Below are 17501 nucleotides of genomic sequence, written 5' to 3'. Positions count from 1 at the left end.
AGGCTCCAGGGATTGGCTGGCTTAGCCTGGCCCCTGGCAGCTTCCCATAGGTTCAGGGGCCAAATAAAGCTCCAAATCCCAGGAGGAGAGGAGAGGAACTTGTGTGAGACAAGCTGCTTTTGACAGAAGGTGCCAGGCTGGGGGTCAAAAGGCTGGGGGTCCTGGCCCAGGGTGGGGAAGGCTGCTACCCAAGGCAGGGTGGCTCCAGGCAAAGAACTGGCCTGGGAGATGAGTGAATACCAGTGGGTAACTAACACACATTCTTTGTGCATGTTTGTATGTGTCTTTCTGTCTATATTTCTCTTCCTCTGAATTTCTGTTTCTCCCTCCCCTCTCCCAGTCCCTGTCTGCCTGTCTCTGAGCCCTTCTTGCCCGTCCCAGCACTCCCCATCCCTGCCCTTCACTCCCTTGCTCCTCTCCCTCTATTTGTCTTTGCCTCACAACTCACCATCACTGCCTCTTCCTTCATCCTCAGGACTCAGCCTCCACTCTGACTGCCCCACAGGATGCTGGAGCTGAGCCTGTCCTGGCTGGGACTCGGGCCAGTGGCAGCCTCCCCGTGGCTGCTGCTGCTGTTGGTTGGGGCCTCCTGGCTCCTGGCCCACATCCTGGCCTGGACTTACACCTTCTACAACAACTCTCGTCGCCTCCAGTGTTTCCCGCAGCCCCCAAAACACAACTGGTTCCTCGGTCATCTAGGCCTGGTGAGTGTGGGCAGCAGCATGGGTCTGGGGGATCAGGGTGGATGGACTTCCTGAGGGCTAGGAATGGGGCTCAAGTTTGGACTGGGGTCTAGGACAGCAGAGAAGCCAGGGAAGCCAGGAAGCCCCTCTTCCCTCACTCAATCATTCCCCTGCTCTGTCATCAAGACCTTCCCCACATCCTGTCCTTCCAACCCTAGCCTCCTTTAGGGGGTCCACCTGCTGCATGCCTTGCACACATTATTGCATCTCTGAGGCCGAGCTGGACAGAGCCTGGTTCCCTGGCCTCTCCAGTCTCCATGGTGGCCTTGAGGTCCTCTCAAGGGTGCTGTCTAGGGTCTTCTCTGCATGTGGCCCATTTCCTGTGTCTTTTCACTCTGGGTCACAGCTTCCTCACAGGAAATAGCTATCACTTCCCTATTCCCACCTACAAGAGAAAAGCTCCCACCCTCTCCCATTCCCAGGACCCTTTCCTCTAATCTTATACCCCACCCTTCCCCAAGATGTCCCATTAGGCCCCTCCCCCATCCGGATAAAGTTAGCTACTCACTTCCTCTTTCAGAGCCTTCTTAGACCTACCTCTCCTCCACACCCACCTATCTTGTGCACTAGACTTGGACCTTTGACTTGGTCCTAGTCACAATTAATTAAACAGTTAATCACCCAATTACTTATTAACACATCCCAGTTTGATTATCATTCTGGGGAGGAGACACTACAGTGCCCTGTCCAGGGCTGGCACAAAGTAAGAACTCAAAATAAATATTTGATGACCCTGGTGATGAATGTGCCATCATCTCCCTCAGTCAAGGTCAAATGGATGAGTATCCAGCTCCCCACCCACATTTCCAGGCAGCTTCCCTCTCCTGCCTGGGACAAGAACTAAACTTGGGGAAGGACTTATAACAACTACTGTTCATTAAGGCAAAATTCACAATATTGGTGTCCAAGGCTCATTGTGAAGATTTGCTGAGATTCTGGGTCTTAAAATGGTCTCAGCAGGTCCTGGAAGCAGCAGGAATGTTACAAAGTGACCACAGTTCTGCCTTCCCCACGAGAGCTTGGCCATGGGGGCCATCCTTGCTTATACTTCCTTCCTCCAGCCCCTCTTGATAAGTGACCTCGGCTGAGTCATGCTCCCTCTCTGGACCAATCTCATCTAGTGCTTTGAATCCTCACCTTAGGTGCTTGGGGAGACAGGAGCAATGCACAAAAGTGAAAATGATGTCACCTGCCTAGAGCACCTGGGATATTTGTCAGGTTTGAATGGAGCATTGTGAGGGAAAGGGTGCTTCACCAGGAGAAAATCCACACTTCTTCCCCTTTGAGGGGATATGGCATCCGTTTCTTCATTTGTAAGTGGCACAGTTGAAAGTGTTGTCCATAGAAACAGACAGGATGCACTCTGCACAGAGACTGACCAGCGAGGGAGTTCCTAGGTCACAGTTCCTCACTGATTAATAGGCAGAGTTCATGTCTGTCCCTGGGGTCAGCCAGGGCTAGAAGGTCCCAGGTCTGCAGATCCTTTCCTATGCAAGGAAGCAGAGGCCATGTGGACTGGCCCAGAGATAAAAGGATGTGGGACCAAAACCCAGGGAGAAGTCTGAGGTCACCCTGACATCCACAAACCTCCCCCATAAGGATTTCCTCCTGTGGCCACCCCTGGTGGACAACTACCAGAAAAATTTGCCTTCTCAAGCCAAGGTCCACCTCCCTGTGGGCACAGAGCCTGTCTTCTCCCTGTGCCCTGGGATAGACCCTTGGGACTTGGAGAGCCTCCAGGTCCCTCCCTCCCCCAGAAGGAAGGAGGAAGCAGAGATTCCCTCCATCTGTGCAGGATCCCACACTCTGTCCACTGCAGTGGACTCTCCTTCTGCAGAGTGATGGCCCTTACCTTGCTTACAGATCCCCCCCACGGAGCAGGGAATGAGCAAATTAACTGAGCTGGTGGCCAAATACTCCCAAGGATTTAGGGTCTGGATGGGTCCCATCACCCCCATCATCGTTTTCTGCCACCCTGACTTGATCCGGATCGTCGCCAATGCTTCAGGTACTCAGGTAGAGCTTGTCGTGGTGGGTGCCATGATACGTTTCAGGGCTTCCAGCCCCTCCCTGCCAAGCTTCCGTGTGGCCCCTACAGGACCCCAACACCCCTCCCCTCCTGTCTCTGCCATCTTCTTCTTTCCTTCATGTATTCATCATCCCAATCTATAGCTTCCTCCCTCCTCCCTTCTCCCATTGCCGTTTACACCCCACCCTGGTGTCCTGGGTGAAAGACACCCCCAAACATAAAGCCTCAGATTAGGGCAGAGAGATCTGTGACCCTGGTGTGGTCAGAAATTGGCCAGAGGGGGGAAAAAAAAGAAATTGGCCAGAGGGAAATGAGCTGCTCAAACGCAGAGAAGAAGCAAGGTTCTCTGCTGGGGGATGCTGGAAGGCTTCCTGGAGGAGGAGTTGCTGAAACTGGATCTGGAACAATGAGCAAAAATTTTTAAAGCAAAGGATAAAGTTATGCAGTGGGCATCCATAACATTCCAGCCCCCCTGCCAGGCATGTCCTCAGTCCCACCCATCCCCAGACCGAGAGCAATGAAGGCCTGTGGCTGGTAGAAGATCTGGGTTGCTATTTCCATGGCTATCTACCTCTCTGGTGGGTCAGTTTCTTTGAGCCTGTCTTAGGGCTTGAACACTTCTAGTTCAGTGTCCTCCTTCTCCAGTCCCCAGGAATCTTCCTGAGGAAACTTCACCCAACGCTTGCTTCTTTCCCTTGCCCTCTGCCCCTCCCATCCACAGACAGACCAGGCAAGCAGGGCAACAAGCGACATGTGACAGAGACCTGGATTCAGACATCAGAATGCTGGGTGAACCTGGGAAGGGCCCATCCTCTCTCTGCCTGCTAAAGTCTCCTTTAGCTGTTAATGAGGGAGATGCAATGCTACATGATCTATCAAGAGAAAGAGAATAATCTGGTTGTAAAATCCCAGATGAGTGTCTTCAAGTCCAGGTGGACCCAGGGCTTAAACAGTCAGTCAGAGATAGACAGTCTGAAGACAAAGAAATCTGTCTCCATTGTTTAGTTCCATGCTCATCTGTGACAGCATCACTCTCATCCTGGTACAGATGAAACCCAGAAACTCAACCTTCATGGAACAGTGAGCTCATTCACGACACTTCCAGGAAAAGATACAGGGTTCCCTTTAATTTCTTTTGCCTGGGTCATAGGGCCAATTCCTGCGTCCCTGAAACTCTGAATTCCATGTCTTGGGGACACAGGGTCCTCTGAGCTATTGTTTTGGAGCTAAGAATGCAGGCCCTGGATTAAACAGTCCTGGACTAGTGTCTCAGATTTATTATCTGTAAGAATGTGGGTAAGTGACTCCATCACTCAGAGCCTCAGTTCTTATCTGGAATAAGGGAATGGAAGAGAAATCAGGGGTACATGGTGTTTGGTATCCAAACAGGGAAAGGCCATTTCTTTCCCCACATCCAAAGGACCCCAACTGTCATATATGGAGGATAAGGGGAAGGAGCCTTGCAGAAGGCTGAGGACTAAGAAGTTGCTGTTGAAGGAGATGCATAGGCTCAAGTTGGGATCACTTTCCTACAAGTTCTTCCCTCTGGCAGCCTAGAAGAGTGTGAATTGGGTCCTATTTGTTCCTCTCCAGATTCAGAGCTCAGAGGAAGGTCTCCTGTACACACAAGGCCTGGCCAGCCCCTAAGGAGATGTGTCCTGCTGGTGGGTGGGGCCCTGACATGCAATCATCTGCATCTTCCACCCCACCTACATCAAGCCTGTGCTCTTTACTCCAGGTAGACATGCCCTTGGCCACAGCTTGTCCCCTGTCATAGTCTCTGTGTTGCCTCTAGGTATGCAAGTGACCAGGATGCAGGCGAGGGGCGATGGCAATTGTCTCCCATTGCAGAATCCCACCTGCCTGACCTCCAGGCATGAATGCCCACATCTGGTCATGTTTATATTTCTACCTTGATTCTGGTTATAGCTGATATGTGTTATACCTGGTGACACCTGCTGTATTTTATAACCGAGCTCAGAGATGGTCCCAGTCACCTCTGGGGCTCAGCTGTGGCCAAAGACATTTGAGGCATCTTGGAGTCTCTCTGGTTCTTGTCTGTGATGCCATTAGAGACTCTCTGGTTCTCCTACTGGTCACTCCGGGGGTACATTTCGGATTTATCTGAAGTCTGAGACTCAAAGCCACTCTGAGGAATGCCTAAGACCTTATGTGAGTCTTGTCTGATGCAGGTCTTAGGGTGGGTCTGTGTCTTGCCTGGTTCAGGTCTGTATCATCAGTGTATTCAGGTTCTGTCTGGAGCCTGCCTGGGCCACACTCAGGTCAGGTCAGATGGTCTTCAGGTCCATGGCAGAGCTGTTGTGTCCTATCAGGTTGTGTCACACATGTTGGGGCCATGTCAGGGCCTGTTAACACGTGGGGCCATGTCAGACGTCTCTGGGGTGGGGAGGTCACTGCTGAGGCAAGTGTGGTGTCCTTGGTCCCCATAATGATGTTTTATAGAGTGCTGGGTTATGCTTGGGTGTTCAGAAGATGCCGTGTCATGTTGGGATGTATCTAAGCACATAGAGTCGTGTGGGCTCTGCCTTTGCTCTATTCTGTGCTGTAGCCTGATCTGGTTCCCCCCTCCCCTCACACCCCTTCCACATTTCCTGTGCTCTTGGCCCCATTCTGCTATGGCTGGCTTGGAGGGGGAATGCAGATTCCTGATTAGGATCCTCCACTCCCCATCAAAAGCCCCTTCCCTCCCTCCTCTCCTTGGGGAGAGGACCCTAACGGTCCTCATTCATGTCAGCTGCCATTGCACCAAAGGATGTGATCTTCTATGAAGTTCTAAAGCCCTGGCTGGGTGAGTAACTGTTCACAAAGGGGGTTGGGGACATCCCTGGGGACCCAGGAGAATATTCTTCCTTTGCTCACTCCCTGTGACTGTCTTTGCTAGGGGATGGGCTCCTGCTGAGTGCTGGTGACAAGTGGAGCAGGCACCGTCGCATGCTGACACCAGCCTTCCACTTCAACATCCTGAAGCCCTATATGAAGATTTTCACCAAGAGCACAGACATCATGCACGTGAGTCTCTTGAACCCAGGGTCCCAGCTGGAGTCTTGGGGACATAGAGACTCATAGACATCTTATTTATCATTCTGGCTGTTCTAAGTGGCTTTGAGTCCCTTGTTCTTCCTTTCTGAGCCTCAGTTGTTTTGGCTGTAAAGTTAGTATATTGTGATCCCTGCTCTCAGTCAGTAGAGCTAACATATTGGAACGAGATCCCTGGCACATAGTAGGTGCTCAGAAGGCATTAGTTTCTACTCTACCTTGACAGAAGCCTTGGAATCTTGAGACATGTTTGATAATAATAATGAATATTGGACTAGTTATTTCTAAGTAATAAATCACTTGAAAACAAGAAGGATTTTAGTATTGACAACAAAGGTCAGTCCAGGTGGCTCAGCAGTAAAGAATCCTCCTGCCAGTGCAGTAGCCACAAGAGACACAGGTTTGATCCCTAGGAAGATCCCGTGGAGGAGGAAAGGGCAACCCACTCCCATATTCTTTGGGGGATAATCCCTTAGATGGAGGAGACTGGGGTCACTGAGAGTTGGACATGACTGAGCATACAGGCACACTGACAGCAAATCTATGAGTCAGTTGTTTGGTTCTTCTAGATGGAGATGAGGTCACTCATGTATCTGTGATCAGCTATGGGTCTGATAGTGTTGCGCTGCACCCTGCAGGCCTGCAAGCCACAGAACTGAAGGAGCTGGAGTAAGAAACAGAGACATCAGTGTTTAAATGGATACAGGGATCTTGCATGTCTGAAGCAAGGTTCTGGAGTGATACCCCACCATGTGCAGCAGACAGCAGGAAGGGCATGGCAGAAGTCTTCCGTACCAGGGTGGGGAGTGGGATGTAAGCAGTTGTGGGGAAATTGATGTCAGGTTGTTTCATAAGATATCAAGAAAACTAGTAGAGGAGCCCACTCCCTCACTACTGCTTTAATAAACTATTATGATGGAGATGCTTTGATATAAAGATGAGAACAATCACTATCTGGGGCTGAAGACAAGTATGTAGAATTTACTCATTAGGCTTCATGATTAAGAGGAAGGTCTGTCATGCGAATAGGGTGTAGGTGAAGCAGGGACTGGTCAAGCATGGGATGTACAGAGAACAAGAGGACAGCTGTCTTGGGTGGCCTGACCATACAGATAGGAAGCCTTGCTGGTCTGGGTCAGTCCACTCATAGGTTTGAAGCTTGGTTGGCTGTAAGCTGATCTAGGATGATCTCAGCTGGGGTAACTAGACTCCCTTTCATGTGATTCTCTCCCTTCAAAGGGCATCTCAGACTGGTTCAAATAGCAGAGGCAGGGTTTAAGAAGACTGAGAGGAAGCTGCAATGTGCCTTGGGGTCTAGGTTTGGGTTGGTCACCTCATCATTTTCACCACAGTCTATTGGCCAAAGCAAGTCCAGGGCCAGCTCAGGATCAAAGGATGCTGAAACAGGCTCCACCTCCAAGTAGAGTTACTGAAAAATTACATTGCAAAAAGTTTGGATACATACATAGGGAAGTGAAGAATTAGAGGTCAGGCTTTTGTGAAGTGCCTGTAATTTTTCCATGCTTGCAAGCTGACAAGTGAGCTTGTTACTGTTTTATGGATTCTGCCAGAATACATGAGACTCCTGGGTCATAGACAAAGGTTAGCCCAGCAAACAATACATGCTTCTTGTTGGTTTGCATTCTTCATCCAAGTCACTGCATCGCATGCAAGTGACACAGGTGGGCTCCTATAGACGCCTACTCAGGTAGTGTGTTTTGTCACAGGGGAGGGGGTACTAGGTTTAGGGACTCTATGACTCTTATAGCAACTAGAAGCAATCCTGATGTTTGTCCAGGAGGAGTCACTACTTCACTTCTCAAGGCTGTCTGCTGCAAACACAACTCTGAGAAATGGGCCAGGTAAAGGACATCAGGGCCTTCCAATTTTTTGGCCTACCCAGCAAAAAAGCACGTGGGTACTCTGGGCCCACACAGGATTAACTCTTCTAACATAGGGAATATTTTCCTAATCTATTTATAACAATGAAGATGATAAAACCTAACATTTGTTGTTCTAGGTTGGTCAGTCATTAAGTCCTGTCTGACTCTGCAACCCCGTGGACTACAACACGCCAGGCTTCCCTGTCCTTCACTAGCTCCCAGAGTTTTCTCAAACTCATGTCCATTGAGTCAATGATGTCATCTAACCATCTCATTCTCTGTCACCCCCCTCTGCTCATGCCCTCAATCTCTCCAAGCATCAGGGACTTTTCCAATGAGTCCACTCTTCACACCAGGTGGGCAAAGTATTGGAGCTTAAGCTTCAGCATCAGTCCTTCCAATGAATATTCAGAGTTGATTTTCTTTAGGATTGGTTGGTTTGATCTCCTTTCTGTCCAAGTGATTCTCAAGTGTCTTCTCCAGCACCAAAATTTGAAGCATCAGTTCTTCAGTGCTCAGCCTTCTTTATGGTCCAACTCTCACAGCCATACATAACTACTGAAAAAGTTATAGCTTTGACTATAAGCACCTTTGTAGGCAAGGTGATGTCTCTGCTTAATACACTGTCTAGGTTTGCCATAGCTTTTTTTTTTTAATTTTTATTTTTACTTTATTTTTCTTTACAATACTGTATTGGTTTTGCCATCCATTGACATGAATCAGCCACGGATGTACATGAGTTTCCCATCCTGAACCCCCCTCCCACCTCCCACCCCATATCATCTCTCTGGATCATCCCTGTGCACCAGCCCCAAGCATCCTGTATCCTTTGCCATAGCTTTTCTTTCAAGGAGCGTCTTTTAATTTCATGGCTGCGGTCACTGAATAAGAATTGTTAGCACTTAACTTTATTCAAAGTTGACCAATGATACATAAGTATAGAGCACACAGCCAGGATTCACAAACCCAGATCTCCTTGCTCCCAGCCATGGAGTTTACACAGTAATAGTAACACAAGCCCAGTCCTCCCTGGGGCTGGGTGCCTGGGACCAGGAGACAGAGTCTGGGGGAATGCATCTTGGTGTTTTGGATTAGGGAGGGGCACCAGGGAGGCAGTTCTCAGCCTCACCTGTGTCCTCTTCTCTGTTCAGGCTAAGTGGCAGCGCCTGATCAAAGAGGGCCACACCCATCTGGACATGTTTGAACACATCAGCCTCATGACCCTGGACAGTCTGCAGAAATGCGTCTTCAGTTACGACAGCAATTGCCAGGAGTGAGTCTCAGCCCAGGGCCTGGGAATATAGACCCACTAGAGTAGATGAGGGAGGGAGGGTAATCAGAAGAGTCTTCCCGGAGGAGGTGAGTCATAGCTGGACATTGAAGGACAGGGAAGGGAAAGAGAAGGAGTGATTCCTACAAGTAGGTAGAACTGTTTGATAAAGGGCAGGAGGTTAAAATGAACAAAGTGTGTGCAATGGTGATGAGACACTTTGGAATTAAGGTTGGAGGAGTGAGCAGGTTATATCTTAAGGGCATTTGAAGCCAGACAAAGAGGATATGAACTTTATCCTGAGGTTTCCAGGAAGCTATGAAAAGTGTTTCAGAAGATGGGAGTCATGGTCAAATCTGAGCTCTGACATCTGACTCAAGAGAAGACTGACCATAATGTAGACCCTTGATGGTGTTGACAATGGATCTAAGGAGAATAGGGAAGTGAAAGAAAGTGAAAGTGAAGTCGTTCCAGCTCTCTGTGACCCCATGGACTCCTCTGTCCTTGGGATTTTCCAGGCAAGAGCACTGGAGTGGGTTGCCATTTCCTTCTCCAGTTGACCTGCTAGCAGAAGATCTGAGCTGAGTGGACAGTTTTGGAGAAAAAGGGCAGACACTGGATAAGAGAGAGAGGAGATGTGCTCTGGCTGCCTGGGGTATGGAGGCAGCTCAGAGAATGGGAAGTGGGTTGAGAAGAGTCTGGAGCATCGCTCTCCTGGCTCATCACCATACTGGATCTATGGGCCCACCTGTTCTTGGAGCCTCAGTTTCCTGAAGGGAGGTAGCCTTCGGCTTCTGGGTTTCAAGTGTTTTGAGTTGTTGCATCCCTTCATGCTCTCATTATACAGGAAGCCCAGTGAATATATTGCTGCCATCTTGGAGCTCAGTGCCCTTGTCGCAAAACGACACCAAGAGATTTTTTTGCACATGGACTTCCTGTACTACCTCACCCCAGATGGGCGGCGCTTCCGCAGGGCCTGCCGCCTGGTGCACGACTTCACAGATGCTGTCATCCAGGAGCGGCACCGCACCCTCCCCAGTGAGGGTATTGATGACTTCCTCAAGGCCAAAGCGAAGACCAAGACTTTGGACTTCATTGATGTGCTCCTGTTGACCAAGGTGGGCTCCTCTGGTTTCTTGTTCAAGAAGTATAACCTTGATTTGGACCTTGGGAACTTGATTTGATCAAACTTGGACTGGATGTAGAGGGCACTGGGGCGCCATGTGAGATGCTCATGGAAGGGAGGGGTGGGTTAGGGTAACTTTTACAGATGACCAATATGGAATACTGCCTGCAGGAGGGCTGCCAAATCTGAAATTGTGAGGGGCCTGAGATTTCCCTCTACTTCCAAGTTAATAAGACAGGATATGTGCATATACATGTGTGTGAGCTCAGTCATGTCTGACACTGTGACCTCGTGGATTGTAGCCCACCAGATTGCTCTGTCCATGCGATTTTACAGGCAAGAATGCCAGATTGGCTTGCCATTTCTTCCTCTAGGGGACCTTCCCAAGCCAGGGATCAAACCCATGTTTCCTTGTATCTCCTGCATTGGCAAGCAGATTCTTTATCACTGAACCACCTGGGAAGCCCCCACATGTCTGTATACTTGCACACACATATATACATGTATGTATATATACAGAACCCTAGATAAGAGCAACCTATGTATTATTTATAGCAGCAACAGTAGTCAGAGTAGAATTGTAGCCCTGGTTCCCCATCCCCAAATTCCTTTGAGGGCACCATGATGCTTCTATCTTTACATGCAGCCATGCTTGCGTAGAGGGGAATTACTGCCAAGTGTTGAATTCTAGAACTCTTTTTCTTTTGACCACCCCATTTGGCATGCTGGATCTTAGTTCCCCAACCAGGGATGGAACCTCTGTCCCCTGCAGTGAAAGTGTGGAGTCTTAACCATCAGACTGCACCGACATTCTGAATTTTAGAACTAATGCAAGATATATGCTCCCTTCTTCCCTACAGGGGTGGTCAAGGAGAGGGAAAGAGAGAAAGAAAAGAAGAAGGGAGCAGTGAGGAGGGGAGGAGGGGAGAGAAGAGAAGAAGATTTGAAACAATATGAGACAAGAGTAGAAAAGACAGACAATGTTCTGGAGTTTAAATAAATCCTCACTGGAAAGAAATTGAAGTCTATAGATCTACAGGTTTATAATCCATTTCTTATCTTTAGGAGAGAAAAGGAATCTCTGAATTTATTGGGTTGCCAAAAACCTAAACAAGCTTTCTGTCCAACCCAATACTATCATACAAAGTGAGCAAATGGCATTGGGGCAATGCTCAATCTCTAGTTTCTAAGTTCAGTTTCCATTCAGTCATTCTTTAACCCAGGTTGCATAACGTAGAAACATGAAAATATTTATGGATCTTTGATTCCATTCACCAGGGACAATTTAAGAGGCAAAGTGGTCAAGAGGAAGTCTGTGTGGTGGATCCTCTAGTGATAGTGTCCAGGAGTTCAGGGTGGACTTGGGTTTCTAAATGGATGATGGAGATTTTCAAAGATTGTCTCAGGTTAGACTCAGGTGCCTTCAACTGAAACTGAAGTCGCTCAGTTGTATCCGACTCTTTGTGACCCCATGGACTGTAGCCTACTATGCTCCTCCGTCCATGGGATTTTCCAGGCAAGAGTACTGGAGTGGGTAGCCATTTCCTTCTCCAGAGGATCTTCTTGACCCAGGGATCGAACCCAGGTCTCCCACACTGTAGGCAGACGCTTTACCCTCTGAGCCACCAGGGAAGCTGGTGTGATTCTGGGGATCTTTCTCTCCAGGATGAAGATGGGAAGGGATTGTCAGATGAAGATATCCGAGCTGAAGCTGACACCTTCATGTTTGAAGGTGAGGGTCCCAGTGTGGGACTACAGGAGGAGAAAGAACTTGCTGAATGGACCCTGGGCCTCCCTATCCCTCCCCATCCTCTCCATGGGCCTTAATACAAGGGAGCTGTCCGTGCTCTGGTGCTGAAGTAGCCCAGAGACCCAAGCCTTTCTGAATGCTTCTCAGGCCATGATACCACAGCCAGTGGTCTCTCCTGGATTCTGTACAACCTTGCCAAGCACCCAGAATACCAGGAGCGCTGCCGGCAGGAGGTGCAAGAGCTCCTGAAGGATCGTGAGCCTAAAAACATTGAATGGTAAGTCCAAGTCTCCTGGTCTATTTCTGAGCCCCTCTCATTGGTTCTGTTGAGAAGAGAGGGTTGGTTGGTTCTGTCATTATTGCTTAGTAGGAATATGATCAGAGACTTGGCAGGATCTAGTACTAGAATACATAAAAAAATAACTATTAGGCAAACTGCGAGGAAGGAAAGTGAGTGCTGTTGGGCCATAACCGTTGTGTTTTGTGGTTATCCAATTTTGAATAAGTTAACTGTATCACCTGTTAAGAATTTTAATTCAGTTCAGTTCACTCAGTCATGTCCTACTCTTTGTGACTCCATGGATTGCAGCACACCAGTCTTCCCTGTCCAGCACCAACTGCCAGAACTTGCTCAAACTCACATGCATTGAGTCGGTGATGCAATCCAACCATCTCATCCTCTGTCATCCCCTTCTCCTCCTGCCTTCAATCTTGCCCAGCATCAGGGTATTTTCCAATGAATCAATTCTTCACATCAGGTGGCCAAAGTATTGGAGTTTCAGCTTTAGCATCAGTCTCTCCAATGAATATTAGGACTGATTTCCTTTAGGATTGACTGCTTGGATCTCCTTGCAGTCCAAAGGACTCTCAAGAGTCTTCTCCAACAAAAGCATTGATTTTTTTGGCCCTCTGCTTTCTTTATAGTCCAACTCTCACATCCACACATGACTACTGGAAAAACCATAGCATTGACTAAACAGACCTTTGTTAGTGAAGAAATGTCTCTGCTTTTTAATGTGCTGTCTAGGTTGGTCATAGCTTTTTTTTTTTCCAAGGAGCAAGCATCTTTTAATTTCATGTCTACAGCCACCATCTGCAGTGATTTTGGAGCCCCAAAAAATAGTCTCTCACTGTTTCCATTGTTTTCCCATCTATTTGCCATGAAGTGATGGGACTCATTTTCTGAGTATTGAGCTTTAAGCCAACTTTTTCACTCTCCTCTTTCACTTTCAACAAGAGGCTGTTTCATTCTTCTTCACTTTCTGCCATAAAGGTGGTGTCATCTGCATATCTGAGGTTATTGATATTTCTCCCAGCAATCTTGATTCCAGCTTGTGCTTCATCCAGCCCATCATTTCACATGATGTACTCTGCATATAAACTAAATAAGCAGAGTGACAATATACAGCCTTGACGTACTCCTTTCCCAATTTGGAACCAGTCTGTTGTTCCATGTCCAGTTCTAACTGTTGCTTCTTAAACCACATATAGATTTCTCAGGAGGAAGGTCAGGTATTCTCATCTCTTTCAGAATTTTCCACAGTTTGTTGTGATCCACACAGTCAAAGGCTTTGGCATAGTCAATAAAGCAGAAGTAGATGTTTTTCTGGAACTCTCTTGCTTTCTCGATGATTCAGTCGATGTTGGCAATTTGCTCTCTGGTTTCTCTGCCTTTTCTAAATCCAGCTTGAACATCTGGAAGTTCTCAGTTCACGTACTGTTGAAGCCTGGCTTGGAGAAATTTGAGCATTACTTTACTAGCATGTGAAATGAGTGTAATTGTGCGGTAGTTTGAACATCCTTTGGCATTGCCTTTCTTTGGAATTAGAATGAAAACTGACCTTTTGCAGTCCTTTGGCCACTGCTGAGTTTTCCAAATTTGCTGGCCTATTGAGTGCAGCACTTTCACAGCATCATCTTTTAGGATTTGAAATAGCTCAACTGGAATTCCATCACCTCCACTAGCTTTGTTTGTCATGATGCTTCCTAAGGCCCACCTGACTTCGCATTCCAGGATGTCTGGCTCTAGTCCAGTGATCACACCATCGTGGTTACCTGGGTTGTGGACATCTTTTTTGTATAGTTTTTCTGTGTATTCTTGCCACCTCTTCTTAATATCTTCTGCTTCTATTAGGTCCATACTATTTCTGTCCTTTATTGTGCCCATCTTTTCATGAAATGTTCCCTTGGTATCTCTAATTTTCTTGAAGAGATCTCTAGTCTTTCCCATTCTATTGTTTTCATCTATTTCTTTGCATTGATCACTGAGGAAGGCTTTCTTATCTGTCTGTGCTATTCTTTGGAACTCTGCATTCAGATGCTTATATCTTTCCTTTTCTCCTTTGCCTTTAGCTTCTCTTCTTTTCTCAGCTATTTATAAGGCTTCCTCAAACAACCATTTTGCCTTTTTGGATTTCTTTTTCTTAGGGATGGTCTTGATCACTGCCTCCTGTACAATGTCGTGAACCTCTGTCCATAGTTCTTTAGGCACTCTGTCTATCAGATCTAATCCCTTGAGTCTATGTTAAGAATATAATATACACTATTGATACGATGTATAAAATAGATAACTAACAAGAACCTACTGTATAGCATAGGGAAACTCGACTCAATGCTCTGTGGTGACAGAATGAGAAGAAAATAAAAAATGAGGAGATACATGTAGCTGATTCACTTTCCTGTACAGTAGAAATAAAATGTTGTAAACCAACTATACTCCAATAAAAGCTTTTTATAAAGGAATTTAAATCACCACCCAAAATGAAGGGGATTAAAGAAAAATAATTCAGTCCCCTTACCAGATCGTCAATGTCTATAAAAGTTTTGCAGTGAATTCTCTTGTTTACTAGGTATAAAATCACTGTCTGCCAAAAATGACATATTCACCCCACATTTTGAATGGCATTATGTTCCTTTTTCACATCTAATTGTGTTAGCTAGTGTCTCTAGTGCTGTAATAAATAAGAGTAAACATTGAATCTGATCTTTTACTCATTTGCCTTTTGACTTTGCTGTTTTGCCATAAATAATATTTTATTTTTATATAAATTTGTAAACTTATGGCTGGCTTTTCCATGTTTTGCTTTTTAAAGTTCTAAAAATACCTCACTAAACTTTTTCTGGTACTTCTATCACATTGCTTTTTTTTTTAAATTTATTTTTAAGAACCATTTTTTTGATGTATGATGGACAAAGAAAAAGTTGTCCATAAATAATGTATACAGCCTAATGTGTTTGGAGATATTTAAACCAACAATCCAATTTTGTTCCTAGGCAGAGAGGGTCTTATGCGGCACAAGGAGGGCTGGTGGTGTGTCTCTATTTTTGCTCCCTGGATAATTGTCATGGGGTTTCCTTAGGGATGACCTGGCCCAGTTGCCCTTCCTGACTATGTGCATCAAGGAGAGTCTGCGATTGCACCCCCCAGTCACGGTCATTTCCCGCCGCTGTACCCAGGACACTGTACTTCCAGATGGCCGAGTCATCCCCAAAGGTGCCCACAATGACTAGGGGAGGAGGTTCCTGGTGAGAAAGAGGGGCCAATCAGGCAGGTGGGACCTAGACCTGACTGCCCCTCCTCTTCCACAGGTGTTATCTGCCTCATCAGCATTTTCGGGACCCACCACAATCCATCTGTGTGGCCAGATCCTGAGGTGATATCTCCCCCCACCCCTCCCACCTCCCTTATCCTTGTCCACTCCCCTCAGGGGACCCAGGGGAGGGTTCAGCGTTCTGACTTCTGGCAAATCAGCCATCACCTCCCCCTACTATACAAACATATGCCAAGTAGCCCTGTCTTGTCTTGCCCCCAGGTCTTTGATCCCTTCCGCTTCGACCCAGAAAACATCAAAGGGAGGTCACCTGTGGCTTTTGTTCCCTTCTCCGCGGGACCCAGGTGAAGACAGTGGCCATCTGAGATGGGGGTGGAGGGGTGGGGGTAGGGGACTGGGGGTGAAATTCCAGGTTAAATGTGGGGGCCAGGAAGGGGGAAAACTTCTCTCCCCTCCCGTAAGACATTATGGTAAGGGTCTGGGGAGTGGTGGTGGGCTTAAGGAGGGGTTCATGGTGTGTTGATGTGACCTTCTCCCCTGTCTACTGGTCTGAGTTCAGTAGTGGAGAGTGGACTAGGGTCTGGAGATATGCAAGCCCACATACGGTTCCAGGCATGGTTAGCCTCTTTATCTATACTGTGGGTGGGAATGGGGGTTATAGGCCATATACCAAGTGCTTTGGGGTCCGGGTGAGGGTTCCGGGTGCAGTCAAAGCCCCCACTCCCGCCCACAGGAACTGTATCGGGCAGACATTCGCCATGACTGAGATGAAGGTGGTCCTAGCGCTGACGCTACTGCGGTTCCGCGTCCTGCCGGACAAGGAGGAGCCACGCAGGAAGCCAGAGCTGATCCTGCGCGCGGAGGGCGGACTTTGGCTGCGGGTGGAGCCGCTGAGCACAGGGCAGCAATGACCCACCACCTTCTTGCCTGGGATCCATCGTGACCCTAGACACCTCCAGATTCCCAGGAATAAAACTATGCTTGTCATTTCTGTTCCAGTCGCATTGAGAGCCAGCAGGGGCGCTTGGAGCCTGGGAGGATCTAGGAGAGTGGGCGTGGCTATGAACCTGGGAGGTGTGGGGGAAGGAGGGAGGGGAGGGGAATGGGGGCAGGTATAGTTATGATAGCTGAAGCTCCATCTTGGATCATGAGGACAAGACTACTCTTTAGGGAAGGTGGAGCAGAGAGCTAGATGCAGTCAGGATCAGATGTCCCCGGATCCACCATTTCATCCCTACAAAAGTCACCATTCCAGTCTGCCATTTACTAGCTGTTTGGTTTGGGGAAAATCATATCACTCTCTAAGCCTCAGCGTCTTTATTACATAACAGTAGCCACTTCATTGCCATGTTGTGAAGATTTATAAGCAAGCGTGTGCAAATGACTGACAATATCTGGTAAGCATCTTCAATAAGTGTTCATTTCCTCCCTTCGTTTTGCATCATTTTCTCAAACTTAAAATGTTTTAAAGTTACACATTTAAGTTTTAGGACTTATGAGAACCTGCTGTTGAAGAAAACTGTCATTAGAAGATTCAGTAAATTCAGAATGTCCATAACTACATCTGTTACATAGTTACCAGCTGCTTTGATGTGATGCTAGTCTGAAGCTAGGAGCCGAAAAATAATTTCCCTTCAGGGAAGCATGACTCAGGATTTCGTGTTCATCTAGATGTTCTAGGAAGTGGGGGTCAAGAGGGTCCACAACAGCACAACAATGAGAGGTGGTGAAGGGGGCAGGAGTGGGCCATTTCCTTCAGCACCTGGGACAGCGGCTGCTCCAGGACTCGCCCCACTCAGGCGGTAAGGTATCCTGGGATAGTCTCAGACCATTTCAGGGGCTAGAAGATTCGTTGGTTGCAAAATTAGAAAGAAATCTTGTAAAATGATATAAGTAAATATTTAATACATTCTAAGCTGAAAATTGCAAATATTTTTCTTTCCTTTCAGTTCTTTAAAATGTTTTTCTTTTCCCACAAATGATACCCTGTCATAGAAGAAACTATAGATAAGCAAAAGTAAAAAATAAAAATCATATCCATAATCTAAATATGTCAAAGTAATCTCCATGCATATTCTCTCACATAATCTGC

The 17501-nt window shown here is 47.3% G+C and overlaps 1 protein-coding gene across 1 annotated transcript; it reads left to right on the top strand.

The window, feature by feature from the left end:
• The first annotated feature begins 282 nt into the window (after positions 1-282).
• Positions 283-16400, top strand: LOC120864165 (cytochrome P450 4F2). The gene is made up of 12 exons (XM_040241015.1): positions 283-704; positions 2607-2751; positions 5528-5581; positions 5675-5802; positions 8864-8985; positions 9830-10100; positions 11774-11840; positions 12006-12135; positions 15218-15351; positions 15447-15511; positions 15671-15753; positions 16143-16400. The coding sequence occupies exons 1-12, from the start codon at positions 507-509 to the stop codon at positions 16318-16320; spliced, it is 1575 nt and encodes a 524-aa protein (XP_040096949.1). The 5' UTR covers positions 283-506; the 3' UTR covers positions 16321-16400.
• The last annotated feature ends 1101 nt before the right edge of the window (positions 16401-17501 follow it).

This window comes from Oryx dammah, unplaced genomic scaffold (assembly GCF_014754425.2).
Source record: "Oryx dammah isolate SB20612 unplaced genomic scaffold, SCBI_Odam_1.1 HiC_scaffold_5, whole genome shotgun sequence".
Lineage (NCBI taxonomy): Eukaryota > Metazoa > Chordata > Mammalia > Artiodactyla > Bovidae > Oryx > Oryx dammah.
This window is presented reverse-complemented; position numbering and strand designations above follow the sequence as displayed.